The 19,233-nt window shown below is 47.9% G+C and overlaps 2 protein-coding genes and 1 long non-coding RNA gene across 3 annotated transcripts in view; all 3 read left to right on the top strand.

The window, feature by feature from the left end:
• C1QL1 (complement C1q like 1) overlaps positions 1–1,130 on the top strand; it is a 46,790-nt gene extending 45,660 nt beyond the window's left edge. The window contains exon 2 of the mRNA XM_083470536.1: positions 170–1,130. Coding sequence (XP_083326662.1) covers positions 170–349 — 180 coding nt within the window. The 3' untranslated portion in view covers positions 350–1,130. The remainder of the gene's footprint in view (positions 1–169) is intronic.
• KIF18B (kinesin family member 18B) overlaps positions 1–19,233 on the top strand; it is a 128,676-nt gene that overhangs the window by 55,800 nt on the left and 53,643 nt on the right. The gene's annotated exons all lie outside the window — the stretch shown is intronic.
• On the top strand, positions 2,838–16,594 carry LOC310690987. The gene is made up of 3 exons (XR_014518311.1): positions 2,838–3,603; positions 4,111–4,825; positions 16,564–16,594. It is a non-coding gene; the product is annotated as an uncharacterized lncRNA (long non-coding RNA).

Raw genomic sequence — 19,233 nt, 5'->3', positions numbered from 1 at the left:
ATGTTTCCCTTCTCCACCTCCTTCTCTGTGCTTGGCTCTGCGCAGCTCCCATTCCCATCACTGTCACCAACGCTTTGACCTTTTCCCCCTGTCTCTCTTTTTTCTCCTTCTTCCCCATCTGTTCTTTCCCTCTCTCTCTCTCTCCCCAACCTGCCCTCTCTCACCCCAGGTGCGGGCCAGCGCCATCGCGCAGGATGCGGATCAGAACTACGACTACGCCAGCAACAGTGTCATCCTTCACCTGGATGCCGGCGACGAGGTCTTCATCAAGCTGGACGGAGGCAAAGCCCACGGAGGGAACAACAACAAATATAGCACCTTCTCAGGCTTCATCATCTACTCGGACTGAGGGCTGCGAGCAGCAGCAGCAGCAGCCATACTAGTTCCCGACCACCTGGATTTCTCTCTGTGTGTCAGCTGCAAAGTCAGCTGCAAAACTCACATCCACCGACATCTTCGCACGCTGTCCGTCTCCCCGCCGCCAAGGCGCAGGGATGCGGTGGTTGGATCCTGTTGCCCTTTTCCACGCCCCTCCAGGGGGCACTGCGGAGGAACAACAGATGAATCCAGCCAACCACCGTTCCCACCCCTAATTTTCCTTCCATGCATTTCCAGGAGCATCACGATTCACGAAGCCTTCTAAAGGTGTCTCCGTAATTTTTTTGGAAAGAAGGCAAAAGAAAGCGAAGGGACTCGGATGGGGCTTGGGGGAAGGGTCTGGAGAACTTATCATCTTGCCGTTTTCCTCTTCGTAAGCATAGGGGTTGTCGAGACTCAAGCTGAAAAAGTGGAGGTCAGGATTCGAACTCCGATCTTCAGATCTGCATGCCCACATTTCAAATTTGGATTCGAGTACGTACTATATTTGGGACAGATTTCTGTCTTGTGCGTGTCTGCACCTAGATGTTTAAAACACACGAACCTTTTTTTTTTTTTAATATGGAAGAAATTTGAGACTGGGGGTGGGGACAAAATCAATGTTTAAATTTCAAACTGGGGGAAAGTCGACAGTGACATCACCCTAATTTCAAACTTGGTGTGAACTGGTGGTGGGGTCCTCCTTTAGGTGTATTCCAGATTGTTTCAGAAGCTGTTGAGCCATGTATACATGAATACAAAGTATAGCCAAACCATTGTTTACATGATCTCTTACAACGTGGATGATGGTAGAACAAATCGACAAGCTCACCCTGGGGCTAATTCCCCAAACTTTCTATTTGCGCCAAAATCAAATTGCAGCATGGGTCACAGTCTCCAGTCCTCCTGCCCTCCACCATTTGTTCCCAGAAAAGAGGGGCACATACCTACACAGTCTCCTCTGTTGGATGCCTCATCCACTCACTGTCCAAACAGGGAGGTCTACCTACTCATTACTGGCCAAAACAGTGCTGGCCAAAGGACTTCTTCTATGCCCCCCTCCTAAGTAGCCAACCACTGACCAAGCCACACAGCCCTCCCCCCTCTAGTGCAAATCATACTTATATTATTTATTCGATTTATATACCACCCTTTAGCCAAAAATCACAGGGTGGTGTACTGCATTAAGAGCATAAATTATGCAGCATAATAATAAAAACATGATACACAGAATAATAATCAATTGTTAGCTTCCGTTTGTCTCGAGAGACAATGGAGTGCGCCTCCAGGGTTGAAGTCAAACTGATGTGTAAAGGTAAAGGTACCCCTGACCATTAGGTCCAGTCGCGGACGACTCTGGGGTTGCGGCGCTCATCTCGCTCTATAGGCCGAGGGAGCCAGCGTTTGTCCACAGACAGCTTCCGGGTCATGTGGCCAGCATGACTAAGCTGCTTTTGGTGAACCAGAGCAGCGCACAGAAACACCGTTTACCTTCCCGCCGGAGTGGTACCTATTTATCTACTTGTACTTTGATGTGCTTTGGAACTGCTAGGTTGGCAGGAGCAGGGACCGAGCAACAGGAGCTCACCCCGTCGTGGGGATTTGAACCGCCGACCTTCCGATCGGCAAGCCCTAGGCTCTGTGGTTTAACCCACAGCGCCACCTGCACCCACTAAAGTGGCCTGGGCAGTGTGTATGGAGTTCCTGGGCCGCCCAGACAACAAGACCCCCATCTTGGCCTGTCTGATGTGGTCCAAAGGAAAGCAGATCAATATGTTGGGCACCAGTTTGGCTGCAGGAGTTGCTGCAAGGAGGTGTACAAGGAGCCAAACAACCATCTTAGGGACTCCAGATTTGTGTAGGATTTACTCCTGAGCCTCTCCCAAAGATATCCCACAAGGCAGTGGAGGTTTAGGATCAAGAGTTTTCCTTCTCCTAGGTGAGCTACCTTCCCAGGTTGGCAAGCCCCATCTGCCCCTCGCTGCCTTCTACAACATGTGCAGAAACTGTCTTCTTGACTGCTGGACCCACAATTGGTCTCAAGTGCTCAGTCCGCCAGAACATGCAGGGAAGTCCCTAACTCACTGAGGGTTTGAGACTCATTGGCTTCCCTCACCTAGTTTAGCCAGCCAGTCAAAGCTGTTCCTGGGGTGTGGCCGCTGTCGCATGCTGTCAGCTTATAGAAGCCACAGGTGAGAGCTGAGGTCAGGGTGAGGTCCAGAGGTGGACAAACCACCCCAGAAGGAGCATGGCATGTTTTCTACCAGATACGCTCCTCCTCCTCTAACACCCCCATACAGCATAAGAATGCACAGCATAATAATAAAATAATAATCAGAATAACAGTGCCCCCCCAAATTAACATTCCCTACTCATGGCAATTACGAATTATGGTGCTGGAGGAGACTTTTGAGTATCCCATGGACTGCAAGAAGATCAAACCTCTCCATTCTGAAGGAAATCAGCCCTGAGTGCTCACTGGAAGGACAGATCCTGAAGCTGAGGCTCCAATACTTTGGCCACCTCATGAGAAGAGAAGGCTCCCTGGAAAAGACCCTGATGTTGGGAAAGATGGAGGGCACAAGGAGAAAAGGACAACAGAGGATGAGATGTTTGGACAGTGTTCTGGAAGCTACCAGCATGAGTTTGACCAAACTGCAGGAGGCAGTGGAAGACAGGAGTGCCTGGCGTGCTCTGGTCCATGGGGTCATAAAGAGTCGGACACGACTAAACGACTAAACAACAACTCATGGCAAGCTCCCTGCCAAAACAGTGGGCATCAGGAGTGCCAATTTGAATAAAATATTGTGGGGGCTATTGTGGGGTTTTAGTCATGCTAGCCACATGACCCGGATTCTTCACATCCCTGTTGATTCTAAGCAGATGCTGGATTGCTCTTGCAGGAACTCTCCATATCCACATTCCATGTTTAAAGCAGCATCATATAACTTTAAACAGATGTGGCTTCACACACAAAAACAAACAAACAAACCCTGGTAACTGTAGTTTATTGAGGAGGTTGAGAGTTGTTAGGAGACCCCCTTTCCCCTCACAGAGCCACAATTCCCCAAGCGGTTTAACAATCCCTCCTTCCCAGGGAACTCTGAATTGTAGCTCTTCGTGGGGATTTGGGATCTCCTAGCAACTCTCGGCACCAGTAACAAACTACAGTTCCCAGGATTCTTGCAGGAAGCTGCGAATGTTTAAAGTGCTCTCATATTGCAATAAATATATACAGCAATGCAGGTGTACTGTGTCCAGTTCTGGGCACCACAATTCAAGAAGGACACTGACAAACTGGAACGTGTCCAGAGGAGGGCAACCAAAATGGTCAAAGGCCTGGAAACGATGCCTTATGAGGAACAGCTAAGGGAGCTGGGCATGTTTAGCCTGGAGAAGAGGAGGTTAAGGGATGTTATGATAGCCATGTTCAAATATATAAAAGGATGTCACATAGAGGAGGGAGAAAGGTTGTTTTCTGCTGCTCCAGAGAAGCGGACACGGAGCAATGGATGCAAACTACAAGAAAGAAGATTCCACCTAAACATTAGGAAGAACTTCCTGACAGTAAGAGCTGTTGGACAGTGGAATTTGCTGCCAAGGAGTGTGGTGGAGTCTCCTACTTTGGAGGTCTTTAAGCAGAGGCTTGACAACCATATGTCAGGAGTGCTCTGATGGTGTTTCCTGCTTGGCAGGGGGTTGGACTCGATGGCCCTTGTGGTCTCTTCCAACTCTATGATTCTATGATTCTAGGAGTCTCGAAGCTGCTGACATGAGTTTGACCAAACTGCAGGAGGCAGTGGAAGACAGGAGTGCCTGGCGTGCTCTGGTCCAGGGGGTCACGAAGAGTCGGACACAACTAAATGACTAAACAACAACAATGCAGGTGGAGCTTTACTTGGGAGTAAACTCAGCAGGACATGCATCTGCGTGGTCATGTGCAGTAGTGGTCTGTTAGAAAAAGAGAGCAATGATGATCTAATGCTAAATTCAAAATTTATTTTATTTTCATATGGCAAAAGCAATCATGTACAAAGGACACAAACAAACGCAATCCTGACAATGCACACATTCACCATACGTTAAATGTACCTGCTCGGTAGGATTTATTGCAAGGTAGTTCAGGGCATGGAAGGTTTTAAATAAGGCTTTAACTAGGCAGCGATTTCCGTTCAGGACTGTATTCATCACAGCCAGCGCTGCTTCCATGCCACTGCAGTTCGCTTTCCACCAAATACTATGTTTTTTTCACCACACCCGCTATTCAACTTACATTCATTTCAATGTAAAGCGAACATCAGAAAATAATTCATGGATTGTATATTGGGACACAGGTGGCGCTGTGGGTTAAACTACAGAGCCTAGGACTTGCCAATCAGAAGGTTGGCGGTTCGAATCCCTGTGGTGGGGTGAGCTCCCGTTGCTCAGTCCCTGCTCCTGCCAACCTAGAAGTTCAAAAGCACGTCAAGTGCAAGTAGATAAATAGGTACCGCTCCGGCGGGAAGGTAAACGGCGTTTCCGTGCGCTGCTCTGATTCGCCAGAAGTGTCTTAGTCATGCTGACCACACGACCCGGAAGCTGTACGCTGGCTCCCTCGGCCAATAAAGCGAGATTAGCACCGCAACCCCAGAGTCGGTCACGACTGGACCTAATGGTCAGGGGTCCCTTTACCTTTACCTATATTGCTTGTGGACTTAAAAAAATCCCCAATGTGAACAAATACTGATCATTTTAGCTTGGCTGATTTCCTTTCCTGACCACAGATAAACTGCAGCAGTTTCTGTTTCCTTTTCAGCTCTTTTCAACCCTAGTGACAAATGTTTCTTGTTAGTGTGCCTCTACAAGGTCATAGATGGCGTTCGCGGTGGGGAGAGACTTCACAATGTACATCCAGATTGGTGGGGTTTTTTTGTAGAACTGACAGCTGACAAATGTGTAATTGGTGCTGTGACTCAGCGGGGCTCAGCTCAGAAAGTTTTTCATGCTAAACCACACTACATAAGAAGAAAAGATGGAAGCAGCCCCTGGACATGAGCAAACTATATTTCTCCTCGCCACAGAGGATGTAAAGAGACTTTCCATACACAGCAGGAAATGGAAGGGCAGACAGAGGATGCTTCTACCAAACAGACTTGAGACCAAAATCTCCCTTCATCCCTCGCCAACCCCAGAAATTGAGCACTCCGGGGTATCTCTGACCCATTCCACTTACGTGCTCACCGCCACTTTTTCTTCCTACAGGGTTTCTTTCTAATGAGCAAGCTTGTACCTCATGATAACTCCAGGCCAGGGTTCTTCAACTTTTGGTCCCCAGATGCTGCTGAACTACAATTCCCATAATCCCCAGCTGGGTTAGCAAATGCCCATGGATGGTCTGAGTTATAGTGCAACCTTGGAAACCCAAGGTTGAAGGGCATTGGTCTGGTCCAATCCTGCACAACATGTGGCCCACCAGACCACATACCACTTGGGGGCTGCTTATTATGGCCAATAACACAAAAGTGAAAGAACTGAGTAACAGAAATGAATAGGAATCACATGAAATGTACAATGTGGACACTGATTATCCAAAGTTAGTAATATTCAGAGTAGACCCATTTACATTAATGAACAAGTAACGTAAATCAAATTATATCAGCAGGCACACACTTTGTATAACTAAAGATGTGTATCACCCATAATGATTGAATAAATAACAAAATAATCGTATCTAAAGGAATGTCAAAAGTACAAAAAAAAAAACAGTAAACATGGTGCTAAGGTGTTTACAAGTCCACAAATGCCTGTAATATCTTCAATATTACATATAAATCCTGATGGAAAGGTGTTCTGTTGGCCCCATTTTGGATAATCCTTGTTCGTCAAGATGGAGAAACAACATCCCTAAAGAAAAACACTGAAGTCAAGTCTTTCATTGAGACTATGGGTTTGCCCAGTGTGTTAAATCTGAAAATCTAAAAGGCTTTGTGTGGTTCAGTTGGCAGATCCTGCGCCGGAAGATGCTCTCAGTATCCACCATCTCTTTCAATGCTAAAATTCTGTGAATGGCAATGGTTGAAAATAAACAATGCATTGGAATAGGATGTGAATCTATTCATTCTGGTCACTACACATCTTTGTAAAACTAACAGGAAGAGAGAGAATTTATAGAGGCTCTAAATGGATATTTATTTCAATATCTAGTGTTTTTAGTGCCTTTGAGTATAGGCTTTCATTAAACCAAAGATGGATTCTTGTAGGTTACTGCAGCTACTAGCTATCAGCAAGTTATTTATCTGAATGTAAGGAGAGTGTATACTGAGTGGCTGGTCACTTTTAGAAACAGGAAATGTATATATGCCCTTCAGATTTGTGTGGGAAGAAACAGGACAGAAAAAGAGGGGAGTGAAGAAAACATCAGGGCCTGTGCCAACAGAACAGTCCTTTCTCTACCCCCCCCCTGCCCCAAAGAATCCTGGGAACTGTAGTTTGTTATGGGTGCCAAGAGCTTTTAAGAGGCCCCTGTTACCCCTCACAGAATTACAATTTGCAGAGTTCCCTGGGAAGAGGGATTATTAAACCACTCTGATAATTGTAGCTCTGTGAAGGGAAAAGGGGTCCTTTAACAACTCTCAGCACTCTTAACAAACTACAGTTTCCACATTTGGTGTGGGGGTATGATGCTGCTTTAAATATGTAGTGCAGATGAGGCCTAAATATTATTTCAGCTCTTCCTCTGCTGCACCCAAGGGCAGCAGGCTGTTTTACGTGGTATCCGATATACCTCACCATTGCTCTCCATCACATGACACCTGTTGCCTCAGGTGCATAGCTGTCTACTTACAGATTTGAAAATAAGGGACCAGCAGCCTCAAAAATAAGGGCTCAGCAGCCAAAATAAGGGATTTTCCGAACACAGGTATGTTCAACTTCTGAGCCCCTCCTAGCCAAAGGCAGAAAGCCCAGCCAGCAGCCAAACGAAGCCTCAAGCAGTGGTTCCCACAGCGCAGCAACCTGGCAAAGGGGATGCAGCAAGGAAAACCACTATCACCTCTCTGCTGGGAAGCGCTGAGCAAAGGCGAGTCTCCAGGCAACGCAGCCGATTTGATCAGCAGAAGGCATGCAAGCTCCACCCCCCAGTCGTTCTTAGACTCCTTATTGGGTGAGCATTGCAGCCAAGCAACACAGTTGGAGCCTCCCTCCTCCATGGCCGGCAGGCAGGGAGGGAGAGGAGCTGCTTCCTTTGAACCCCGGGAAATTTAAGGGACATCATCAGTAAGGGACAGCAGCAGGACACAGTGCTGGGATAAGGGACTTTCCCGCCAAATAAGGGACGGTTGACAGCTATGCTCATGTATCTCTACCTAACGGTAGGGCCTGTAGATCGACAGTTGCCTTTCACACCAACTCTGGTGACGGGATGGGAAACATGCTCCACAGCACCTGAGAGACACAGAGTAGGACACATGACACTCACTGCTTTGTCACTCAAAGGTTGTTTATTCATCCTGATTTGTCGGCCCAAAATTCGTGAGGGAAATATACAGTGTCGTAGCAAGCAAATGTTGTATCGCACTTTCTTGTGTATTTTACCATCATTTCCCTTACCCTCAAAAGTCCTATTTTGTGTGTGTGTGTTGTGTGTATTTGTTGAGCTAGACAAATCCGGTTCAGTTGTGCCACCTGCCCTCGCTGTTGAATCCCATCTGCAAAATGGCAATGGCCTGGAAGCAACACAGAAAACAACAACCCTGCAATTCTGTGACGAGGAAATGAGTGAGGTGAGGAAACACATGCAGATAAGTATCAGAAGAGAGGCAAAAGTGATGACATGCATATGTCTGAATTTCACTACTGACTGAGCTTGGTTAAAAGGCGTTCCTTCGGCTCAAGGAACTATAATTCAGTGGCACAAGTATAAAACCAATATGCATGTAGAGCATAGCCAGTCGCACAAAATAAACTCTGTGGTGTGGCCTGCATTCCCTGGTGTGGCATACATTCTCTCACATAGGGCAGCAAGCTAGCTTAGGATCACAGGACAGACCACCTGGCACACCTTTCTAGCCGTTTTCACCCCTCAGAATTTGCCACCTGAGGCAGCTGCCTCACTTTACCTCATGGTAGGGCTGGCCCTGCTGACGTGGCAAAAAAGAAAGAAAAGGGAAGAACGTCAGCCATCATTACGTGGTGGTGTCTTCATACTAAATGTTTACCAGGGAAAATTGCCGTACTAGAAAATAATCAGATGAATGGTAGTTGCTTCTATACTTTGGCTGTGTAGGCATTGCATTTCTGTAATCCGTTGGATACAATATTGAAAGAGTGGGTCTAACAGGCACGAAATAATTGGATTATGATCCAGCAATGCCGGTCATCCCAGTGGCCAAGATCCTTCTTGCAAACTTTAGTCTGCAGTTCAGATCAGCAAAGACCTCCTGCAACATTAATTGGAGCCTTTCTCCTTGCTGCTTCTGCCTTGTCTAATTGCTTCCTGTCCCAGCATTACTGATGAATTGCCCATTCATTATCCAGCAATTAGCCAGTTTCCACTGCCTAGGGGAGTGGATTCTAATTACTGGCCTCCTCTTATTATTATTTCTTTATTTTCTTTTATCGCGGAGAGTGCCGTTTTACTATTAAAAAGAATAAAAGAGCGAGAGGGAAGCAACGATTAGAGCAGGCATACCCCTGGACAGTGTCATTGGGCTCCTCCACAAAAAGCGAGTCAAGTAATTCCAGGCAAAATTGCTTACGGAGAAGGAACCAATGTTAACCTTCCCGACGGTAATATATAAATCAGAGTGAGGAGGGGGGAAATGAATTTATTCCGTTTTCATTATTAAAGAACAAGAAGAAGAACTCATCGTCTGCCACTGACAATTTGGTAGGCAGAAACTGAAGACGAGACCAACTGCTCATCCCCAGAAACATATAAATAACCTGTGGAACTCAACGGTGCAGGATAGTTGATAGCTACTCACTTAAATGGCCTTTTATAGGATTTTTTAAGGACATAGAAGAAGGATTGTCCAGTCAGCTTGGAGATGGGCAAGATTTCCTCTGTGTGTTGATTAAAGGGCATAGAACCCCTTACCAGCCAGATGGGCGGGGCATAAATAAATTATTATTATTATTATTATTATTATTATTATTATTATTATTATTGGCAGAAAGAAGCAATGTTGCTTTCAGGCCCCTTCCAAGTGTAGCTCATAACTGATGGCCTCCGTCTTGACAAGAAAGGAGGACATTCCTTCACTGTACTTCAGATGTGGGGAAGCTGTGGCTTCCGAGATTATGCTAGACTCCAGCTCCCACAAGTTCTGACCATTGTCCATGCTGACTGAGACGGATGGGAGTTGGAGTCCCACAACACCTGGAGCAGCGCTGAATTTAGTGCCGTGCAGGCTGTTCCCCTACACAGGGCTCCAAGCTGAGGGGGGCACAAAATTATCAGCATCATCATCATTCCCTACTGAGAAGATCCATTAAAAAGCAACTGTACCAACAAGAATTATTCTGAAAATAAGAAATATTTAGAGGGGGTGCCAAATTCCGCCCTTACCCAGGGCGCCATATTACCAAAGTCTGACCCTGTCTGGAGGGCCACAGATTCCCAGTCTCTGATGATGGGGTCCAGATGTTGTACCACAGCAGAAACTGAATCTGAATTTCTCGTGCAGAACTGCAGGTGTGCAAATATACCGTATTTTTCACTCTATAAGACGCACTAGACCACAAGACGCACCTAGTTTTTGGAGGGGGGGGAAATTCTGAATCTCAGAAGCCAGAACAGCAAGAGGGATCGCTGCACAGTGAAAGCAGTAATTCCTCTTGCTGTTCTGGCTTCTGGGATAGCCGTGCAGCCTGCATTCGCTCCGTAAGACGCACACACATTTCCCCTTACTTTTTAGGAGGGAAAAAGTGAGTCTTATAGAGCAAAAAAATACGGTATGTTCCTGAGAGCGTCTGTCTGTGAAAACCTTCTTGACTAGGGGCAGGAGCAGAGCACAGGAGGTTTCAAGCTGGTGAGAGGAGGCAAATACCTCACAACTGGGATTTTCTGAATTTCGAATTGATTTAAATCACAGGCCTGTGGCCCTCCATACAGTTTACAGCAGTGTTTCCCAAACGTTTTTGGGCAACGGCACACCTGCTTACCGGAAAAAAATCTCGCGGCACACCACCATTAAAGCCCCGCCCCGTGACGTCAGCGCGCAGCGTCACGCGGGGGGGGGACGCACAAAAGTGAACGTTTTTTCCCTTCCCCTTGCCGGGGTGGGAGGAGGCAGCAGAGCGAGGGACTGAGGGACGGCGGCAGCTGAGGCGGCGGCGGCGGTTGTGGTGGTGGCGGCGATAGCGGGCGGAGGAGGAGCCGTCGCCGGGAGTTGCTGCTGCTGCTGTTGCTGCTGCTGCCCGGACATGCCGGCCTCCTCCTCCTCCGCTGTCTCGCGCTCCTCCCTTTTGCGCGAGCTGCCCCGCCGCTCGGCACCACCACCGCGGAGCCGCCCCCGGCTCGACGCGGATCCTCGCCGCCGCCGCCGCCGCCTCTCGCCGCCCGACTCGCCCGCCTCCCTCCCACGGCACACCAGCCGGTGTCTCACGGCACAGTAGTGTGCCGCGGCACACCGGTTGGGAAACACTGGTTTACAGGGCTGCAGTTCCCATCCTGCCTGACCACTGGCAACGCTAGCTGGGACTGATGTGAGGTGGAGTCCGTTTGGAGGGTCACAGATTCCCCAACCCTGATTTGAACAAACCAGCCATATTTTGGGCTGTAGAACTTTCATTTTACTGCTTCCTCAGAAACACCTCTGCGAATATACTAAAAGGAAAAGGAAAAAGAGCATTGTTGGGAAGGGAAGAGACTGCAAATAGTTTCCTCTGAGGTGAAGTCACATTGGCTGACATGGCCGAGGGAATGGGCAGCAATTCATCTGACAGGAGCAACTGTCCGATTTTAAACTGACCGGACAGGCTGCCTTTTGCCATCTGTCAGGCGTTGTTCACAGCTGCCAGCCACTCTCCCCGAGTGGGGACCGGACCAGCTGTGTTTGGACACAAGGTTTCAAGAACTCTTCGGGGATGGCAAAGCGAGAGAGGACAGGAGCAGAGGATTCTGGGTAGGAGGTCGAGGCCTCGGCTTGCACAGAGATTCAGGGGTGCGACGATGGAGAACCTGGAAAAGCGCCACCGGGAAAGAGTGGATGCTTCAGAAGCACCAAGGAAGCCACCATGATGAATACAGGGGGGAACTGCATCTGTTGGATTTCCACCTGTCATTCCACAAGGCGCAAGAGCAGGGGGGAAACTATCAGGATTACAGCAACCTCCAGGCGTTAACAAGGGTTAGACATACTGGCCGTACATCAAAGACACACCATTAAATGGATTTTTTAAAAAATCAATTAACAGCTCGTAATGTATAATATTCCTGTGTGTTTGCATAACGCAGGTGGCACAGTGCTCCAAATCACAGAGTCTAGGGTTTGCTAATCAGAAGGTCGGCAGTTCGAATCCCTGTGACAGGGTGAGCTCCCATTGCTCGGTCCCTGCTCCTGCCAACCTAGCAGTTTGAAAGCACGTCAAAGTGGAAGTAGATAAATAGGTACCGTTCCGGCGGGAAGGTAAACAGCGTTTCCGTGCGCTGCCCTGGTTTGCCAGAAGTAGTTTAGTCATGCTGGCCACATGACCCGGAAGCTGTACGCCGGCTCCCTCGGCCAATAAAGTGAGATGAGAGCCACAACACCAGAGTCGTCCGCAACTGGACCTAACAGGCAGGGGTCCCTTTACCCTTTACCTTTAATGTATAATATTCCTTTGTGTTTGCATATGTCCACCCTCTCATAAGAGTATGTGGTGGCTCCGACGACTACTGAAAGGAAAGCAGAAAATTTCATGTTAGATGCAAATTACTATTTCCCCCCACCTGCTTATAAGGAAGCCACGTGGCTGACTTCGCAGAGAGCAACCCTTTATTTAAAAGCCAAAATCCAGTTTAAAAATAAAGGACCAAAAGAAGGGAGATCAAGGACTTTGAAGGTGCCCATCTACTCTGAGCATCTGAAGCAGTCGCCCCACACTGAGGTGAGCTGGGCTGCATTTCTATTTAAATTACAGCACTTATTTTTAAATTCGCATCTACACATGAAAAGTAAAGGTAAAGGTACCCCTGCCCATATGGGCCAGTTGTGTCCGACTCTAGGGTTGTGCACCCATCTCACTTAAGAGGCCGGGGGCCAGCGCTGTCCGGAGACACTTCCGGGTCACGTGGCCAGCGTGACGAAGCTGCTCTGGCAAGCCAGCACCAGCGCAGCACACGGAGACGCCGTTTACCTTCCCGCTATAAAGGTATTTATCTACTTGCACTTAAGGGTGCTTTCGAACTGCTAGGTGGGCAGGAGGTGGGAATGAAAGATGGGAGCCCACCCCACCACGGGGATTCAAACCGCTGACCATGCGATTGGCAAGCGCCACCCGCCACCCGCGTCCCACACATGAAAAGTAGCATGTGCAAATGTTATGGAAATCTGAGTATTTAAATGTGCCCAGGTATTTGAAGTCAACACAGACAGGAAAATCCATCCAAGTGTTCTAGAAGGTGGTTTGGCTCGGCCTTTCTAGAGAATGGCATCCCCACAATTGTGAGGTGACCATTCAGATCACTTCACAAACTTGCCAGTTTGCAGTCACTTGGGGCTCATCCTGTCTCCAGCTCCTCACCTGCAGAACCTCCAAGTGTCCCTATTTTCCATATTTACAGAAGCTGTCCTGGTTTCTGAGTTGATCCCAGAATGTCCCGCTTTTCCTTAGGATGTCCCTATTTCCATCAGAGAAATGTTGGAGGGTATGCGTTTCCCCTGGGCTCTGTTGCTAGGCCTTTTCTGAGAACCACATTTATTTTATTATTATCTCACATATTGCATCGGCAGCCCTACCAAAGCCGTGAACCTAAGTCTCTCGCGCCAGAGCCACACCCTGAATTTGCAAATACACTCAAGCAAGCTTGACTCTCTGATTTGGTTGCCTGGAGCCCATTGCCGGCACTGCTAATGAACACAATTTTATTCAGATCAAGCCTGGAGTGCGAGCCAACCTCTCCACGAACTGGGTGGGCAGGGAGATTGCCTCCATCCTGCGCTCTGCTGTCATTCGGAACATGTTTCACACATGACACCATATGCTCAGGGGTGCTTTCAGACATGGGTGATTTAGCAGCACGCAATCATGGCTGCTCTGCCTTGAGCTGGGAATGGAATAGCAAATCTTATCTCTACACTTAAGAACACTCTGCAGCTAAGTGGGCAGTCCCTCTTGCCCCAACCCCAAATATTTTTGGGAGGAAGGTTTTCTTTGGGATAATGGTGTTGGTGGGGAAACAGTTTAAGTCCATTCCTCTTGTTGCACACGCACTCTCATGATTTCCCCCCCCCCCTTCCCCTGCTGCAATGGGGGGTGAGGTGAAACAGATTTAAGGCAAGGTTTTTTGGAAAGCGAAGGTTTGAAATAATTCCAGGAGGGAAAAGGTAAAAGGTGTTAACAGAAAATCCAAGGGCTCCCTTGAACAAAAACAACGACACCAACCAGGATAACTTGGAGCGAAACAGCAGCCTGTAGGCTTGGCCTTTATTGGATATTGTCGCGACAGGACTCCCACCCACAACAAGATAAAGCAAAATGGAAGCCCAGAACAAAAGAAGGTCCCAACTTTTATTAGTTACTAATCCCCCAAACTAAACCCGTAAGACTACATCACAACTACTTCACAAAAAGGAGGGGCTGAGGGAGGAGTTGTGGTGGTAACCTGAGTGTCCTGTCACCTGGCTGGTTCCTCCTTTCCCCCCTCCCCATGAGTACTTTCCAGGTGACAAAGGGGAGCTTGCAGTTTCCTGCCCCCGGAGGGAAGAGCTGATCATTGTCCTTTGTTCCAGTCCATGCTGAATCCACTCCCATATGCAAGTTCTTTGTGATCTTGATGGTCTTCTGTCTAGGACCATCAGGGTTGGCATAGCAACTGGGCAGGGCTCCTGTGTATGTGCTGGTATGCTGAAGGGATTATGGCTGCTCTGTATCAAACCTTCCCCATTTTGTAGTCCTTCCTTCATGGAGTAAAATAAAAGTGGAACAGTGCAGATCCGATGTATGGTTGATTTTCTATGAATTTATAACAGAAGCATAGTGTATGTAGTGTATGAGAGAGAGAGAGAGAGAGAGAGAGAGAGAGAGAGAGAGAGAGTGAGAGAGAGAGAGAGAGAGAGAGAGAGAGAGAGAAGTTTGTACAAACTGAATGATTGGGGGGGGGGGTCCTGCGACAAAGGTAAAGGACCCCTGGACGGTTAAGTCCAGTCAAAGGCGACTATGGGGTTGCAGCGCTCATTTTGCTTTCAGGTTGAGGTTTGTCCACAGACAGCTTTCCGGGTCATGTGGCCAGCATGACTAAACCGCTCCTAGTGCAACAGAGCACCGTGACAGAAACCAGAGCACATGGAAATGCTGTTTACCTTTCCGCCACAGTGCTATCTATTTATCTACTTGCACTGGCGTGCTTTTGAACTGCTAGGTTGGCAGGAGCTGGGACACAGCAACGGGAGTTCACCCTGTCATATGGATTCGAACCGCCGACCTTCCAATCGGCAAGCCCAAGAGGCTCAGTGTTTTAGACCACAACGCCACCTGTGTCCCATTCTCCAGGAGAGAAGAGGCAGACCACAGAGAAGCAAATGTTGAAAGCAGAATCTAGAAAATGGCTAAAGCCATTTAATTGGTTGAAATAGCCATGCCTCTGTACCAAGAGAACTTGCCCAACTGTTCCACTGAATTGTAAAAAGTCATATTTTCTAAACTCTAAAAAAAAGTGGAAGCTGAGCAGAGGATACATGACAGGGCTCTGTGTGTGTTTGTTTTTGTTCATGTTGTACTGCAGATGTCATGTAAAAAGTGACTGAACGAAGCATGGCTATTCCATAGTAAATCCGCAGGTGCGGAAGCTGCCTAGGAATGCATATCCATTCTTTATTTTTCTCTTTGGTCTTCAGTGGAATGAAGTCGTGTGTGAGCAAGAAAGAGATAAGTGCATTTTTAAAGTAGGACTTGTTAGCAGGGATGGCAGGCGAAAAGCACTGCAGCAAAAATTGCAACATCAGCTGAAAAAAATTGATGAGAAGCTGTCAATTAATTCCTGGCTTTTATCCAGCCAGATTTTCTGCAGTTTTAACCTCTGGATGAAGCTGGATCCCGGGGTTCTTTCAGAGAGAAATGAGGATATGTGCAAGGAAAAAAGCATATCTTGGCCCAGGTGCAGAAAGCTTAAAGGGCAAGGAAACAATTGCCCTCTCCCCACCCAATTCTGAGAATGAAATCATTGCTACCACTTAGCCATCTGCTTGGATGCTGCAGAATGTTCACAAACATTCCAACAAGTGAGAAGTGTTAGCAATATAATATCAGCAAACGGTGCAGATGCTGGGCTTGGGGCAAATGGGAATTGTAGTCCACAAGAGTGGCCTAGGAGCTGTGGCATTGAGAAGAATAGCCCAGGGGGCTGAGGAACGAGGAAGATGCAGAAGGCTCAGGGAAACTACAAGGAAAGGGAGGCGTTCCCATATCACAGAAATTTTCCATTTCAACCTTTGGTCAATAAGTTTCATAGAAACCTTTCAGTGTTCCAGCATGTGTGAGATTTAAGAGTTGTTGTGGGTGGGGGGTGTAAAAAGCACAGGGCAGGCTATGTTCAGAATTCCCTTCTTTTATATATTTACTTCACAGGTTCCAATGGAAACATATTCTGGGAATAATTCTTGCTGTGCCTGGGGTTAAATACAAGTTGTGCTGACACCATGCATTTAAAGTACAGAGAGAGAGAGAGAGAGAGAGAGAGAGAGAGAGAGAGAGAGAGAGAGAGTATCCTAGGGACAGCTTCTGTAAATCTGGGACTGTCCCTGGAAAACAACAACAACAACAATAACAACAACAACAATTTATTTATACCCCACCCATCTGGTTGGGTTTCCCCTCTGGGTGGCTTCCAGCAAAATATTAAAATAAAATAATTCATCAAATATTAAAAGCTTCCCTAAACAGGGACGCGGGTGGCACTGTGGGTTAAACCACAGAGCCTAGGACTTGCCGATCAGAAGGTCGGCAGTTCGAATCCCCGTGACGGGGTGAGCTCCCGTTGCTTGGTCCCTGCTCCTGCCAATATAACAGTTTGAAAGCACGTCAAAGTGCAAGTAGATAAATAGGTACCGCTCCAGCGGGAAGGTAAACAGTGTTTCCGTGCGCTGCTCTGGTTCACCAGAAGCGGCTTAGTCATGCTGGCCACATGACCCAGAAGCTGCACTCCGGCTCCCTTGGCCAATAAAGCAAGATGAGCGCAGCAACCCCAGAGTCAGCCACGACTGGACCTAATGGTCAGGGGTACCTTTACCTTTAAACAGGGACACTTGAGGGGGGTCTGTCTTAAACTACATTTCCCAGGATTCTTTGGGGGAGTGCTTTTAAATGCAGGGTGCATATGCAGCCGCATTCCCTAGAATGGGAAGCAGTCTCTCTGCCCTCTTACTCCTTGTGCATGACCAACAATTGTGTGGAAACCTCCTGGCTGGAACTTTGCCTTGTGTGTCCACTCCTTTCCTCTCTCTGCGGCGCTTACAAAGCGCTGAGGCCTGTCAAATTGACACCGTCTGCCTGCGATGGAGCCCTCATGGAAAAGCACGCCGAGTTTTTCTCCTTTCCTCCTCCGCATCCGCCTGCTTCTGTCACCGACGGCTCCCTGCGCCACTCACTTTTGCCTCGGATGGCATAAGGGCTGATTAGCGAAGGAAGCGGGTGCCACAGCAAGTGGGTTTCTCATCTCTCTCCCTCTCTCTCGCTTACTCTCTCACACACGCACAATTTAGCACTAATAGAGTTGGCAGAGCCACAGCGAGTGTCTTCGATCCACCAAGCGTGGGTGGGATCTATTCTTGGTAGGGCAGACAGCCAGTCCAAACCCCCCTTTGTATGGAAAATAAAAGCACTCCGTTAGCAGAGTTGGGGCACATTTTTCGCCTGTGGGCCATATTCTTTTCTGAGCAACTTTCTGAGGCCCACATGCTGTCAGCATCGCCCTTGAGCCAGTGCCACCAACTGGACTCATCCACTTCAGCCCCGACTGGGCTAGGCGAGCTGGGTAGCACTTCCAGAGACCACCTTCTGCACAGGAAAAGGTCAAAGTGCTGTGGACTCACAGCTTAGAGTTGTGAACACCGGATTCACTTCCACAAGAAGACAGTCGTCGCACAGCAGAGTATAGCAGAGCATAAACGACTCGGGGAGCAGCTCTGTAGAATATCTTCTTTATTCTATCTACAACTATAATATACAACTATATACAGAGCTAAATGAGGTCTAAACGAAAATGCTGAACTCCATTGAGTGTCTGCAGCTGCTCTTAGCAGCAACCTTATCTATACACACGATCTCTCTCTCTAACACTCAGTGTCGGGTGGAGCAAATGTCACCTTCGCCCAGTAGGTTTCTACACACACAAACCCTAGTTTACCTTCTGCCTAGGCAAGCAAGAGGCGTTATCAGAGTTCCTGGGCACATTCCAGGCAGGCAAAAACATCCAAGGAGGGAAGAAAGCAGCGCCGGTGGGGAACTGTAGTTTTCAAACGGTGCTGGGAACTGGAGTTCTGTGGGGGTAAATGATAGCTCCCAGTGGCGTAGCGTGGGGGGTGCAGGGGGGCCGGCCGCACCGGGCGCAACATCTGGGGGTTAGGGGTAGGGGGCGCAAATCCACGGGTTAGGGGGTGCAAATCCACGGGTTAGGGGGTGCAAATTACTTGCCTTGCCCCGGGTGCTGACAACCCATGCTACGCCACTGATAGCTCCAAGGATCATCTGGGTGAGTGACCAATGTGTGGATGCCGTCAAAAGGTCTTTTGACCCTCTCTTTTTGCATCATTTTCCTGATCTAAGTTATCCTCCATGGGGTTGCTAATTTGCCCCGCAGGCGAAAACTCACAGACACCGTATGGGTACCTTTAATTCTTCATCTGCAAAGCAAATTGCATTTCAGGGGAAGGTGACTAATTCAGAGCACAGAAACAATATGGGAAGAAAGGGTGTTTAAAAAAAACATTAAAAACATTTGCTGGTTCCTGAGCTCCATTATTAATATTACCCACCCTTTGCTAGCAGGTCCCAGGGTGGGTTACGACAATTGAAAACTCAGAATTAAAAACTGCAACTGGAGATAAAGACACATCTACTTTAAATAATAATCATTAATGTTCCATCAGCAATTTAGCCTAGAATCCCATGGTACAAATCTAGTTATAAATATCTGTGGTTGAGTAGACTTTGTAGGGACATAAAATAATTGAGTTAGGATGCAGTCCTATACAGTGGGGATGTGGGTGGTGCTGTGGTCTAAACCACTGAGCCTCTTGGGCTTGGCAATCAGAAGGTCAGTGGTTCGAATCCATGCAACAGAGCGAGCTCTCATTGCTCTGTCCCAGCTCCTGCCAACCTAGCAGTTTGAAAGCATGCCAGTGCAAGTAGATAAATAGGTACTGCTGCGGCAGGAAGGTAAATGGCGTTTCTGTGCACTCTGGTTTCTGTCACGGTGTCCCATTGCGCCAGAAGCGGTTTAGTCCTGCTGGCCACATGACCCCGAAAGCTGTTTGTGAACAAATGCCGGCTCCCTCGGCCTGAAAGCGAGATGAGCGCCAAAACCACATAGTCGCCTTTGACTAGACTTAACTGTCCAGGGGTCCTTTACCTTTACCTATACAGTATCCATCTGAGATACAGTACCTATCAGAGATTATGCCCCACTGGACTCAACGGGGCTTACTTCTGAGTAGACATGTATAGTATGTAATTTTTAGACAATCAAAAACTTTTAGG

This window comes from Podarcis liolepis, assembly GCF_965112155.1.
Source record: "Podarcis liolepis genome assembly, chromosome: 13".
In the NCBI taxonomy this organism is placed as follows: Eukaryota; Metazoa; Chordata; class Lepidosauria; order Squamata; family Lacertidae; genus Podarcis; species Podarcis liolepis.
The sequence above is the reverse complement of the archived record's forward strand: the minus strand, read 5'-3'. Positions and strand labels throughout refer to the sequence as shown.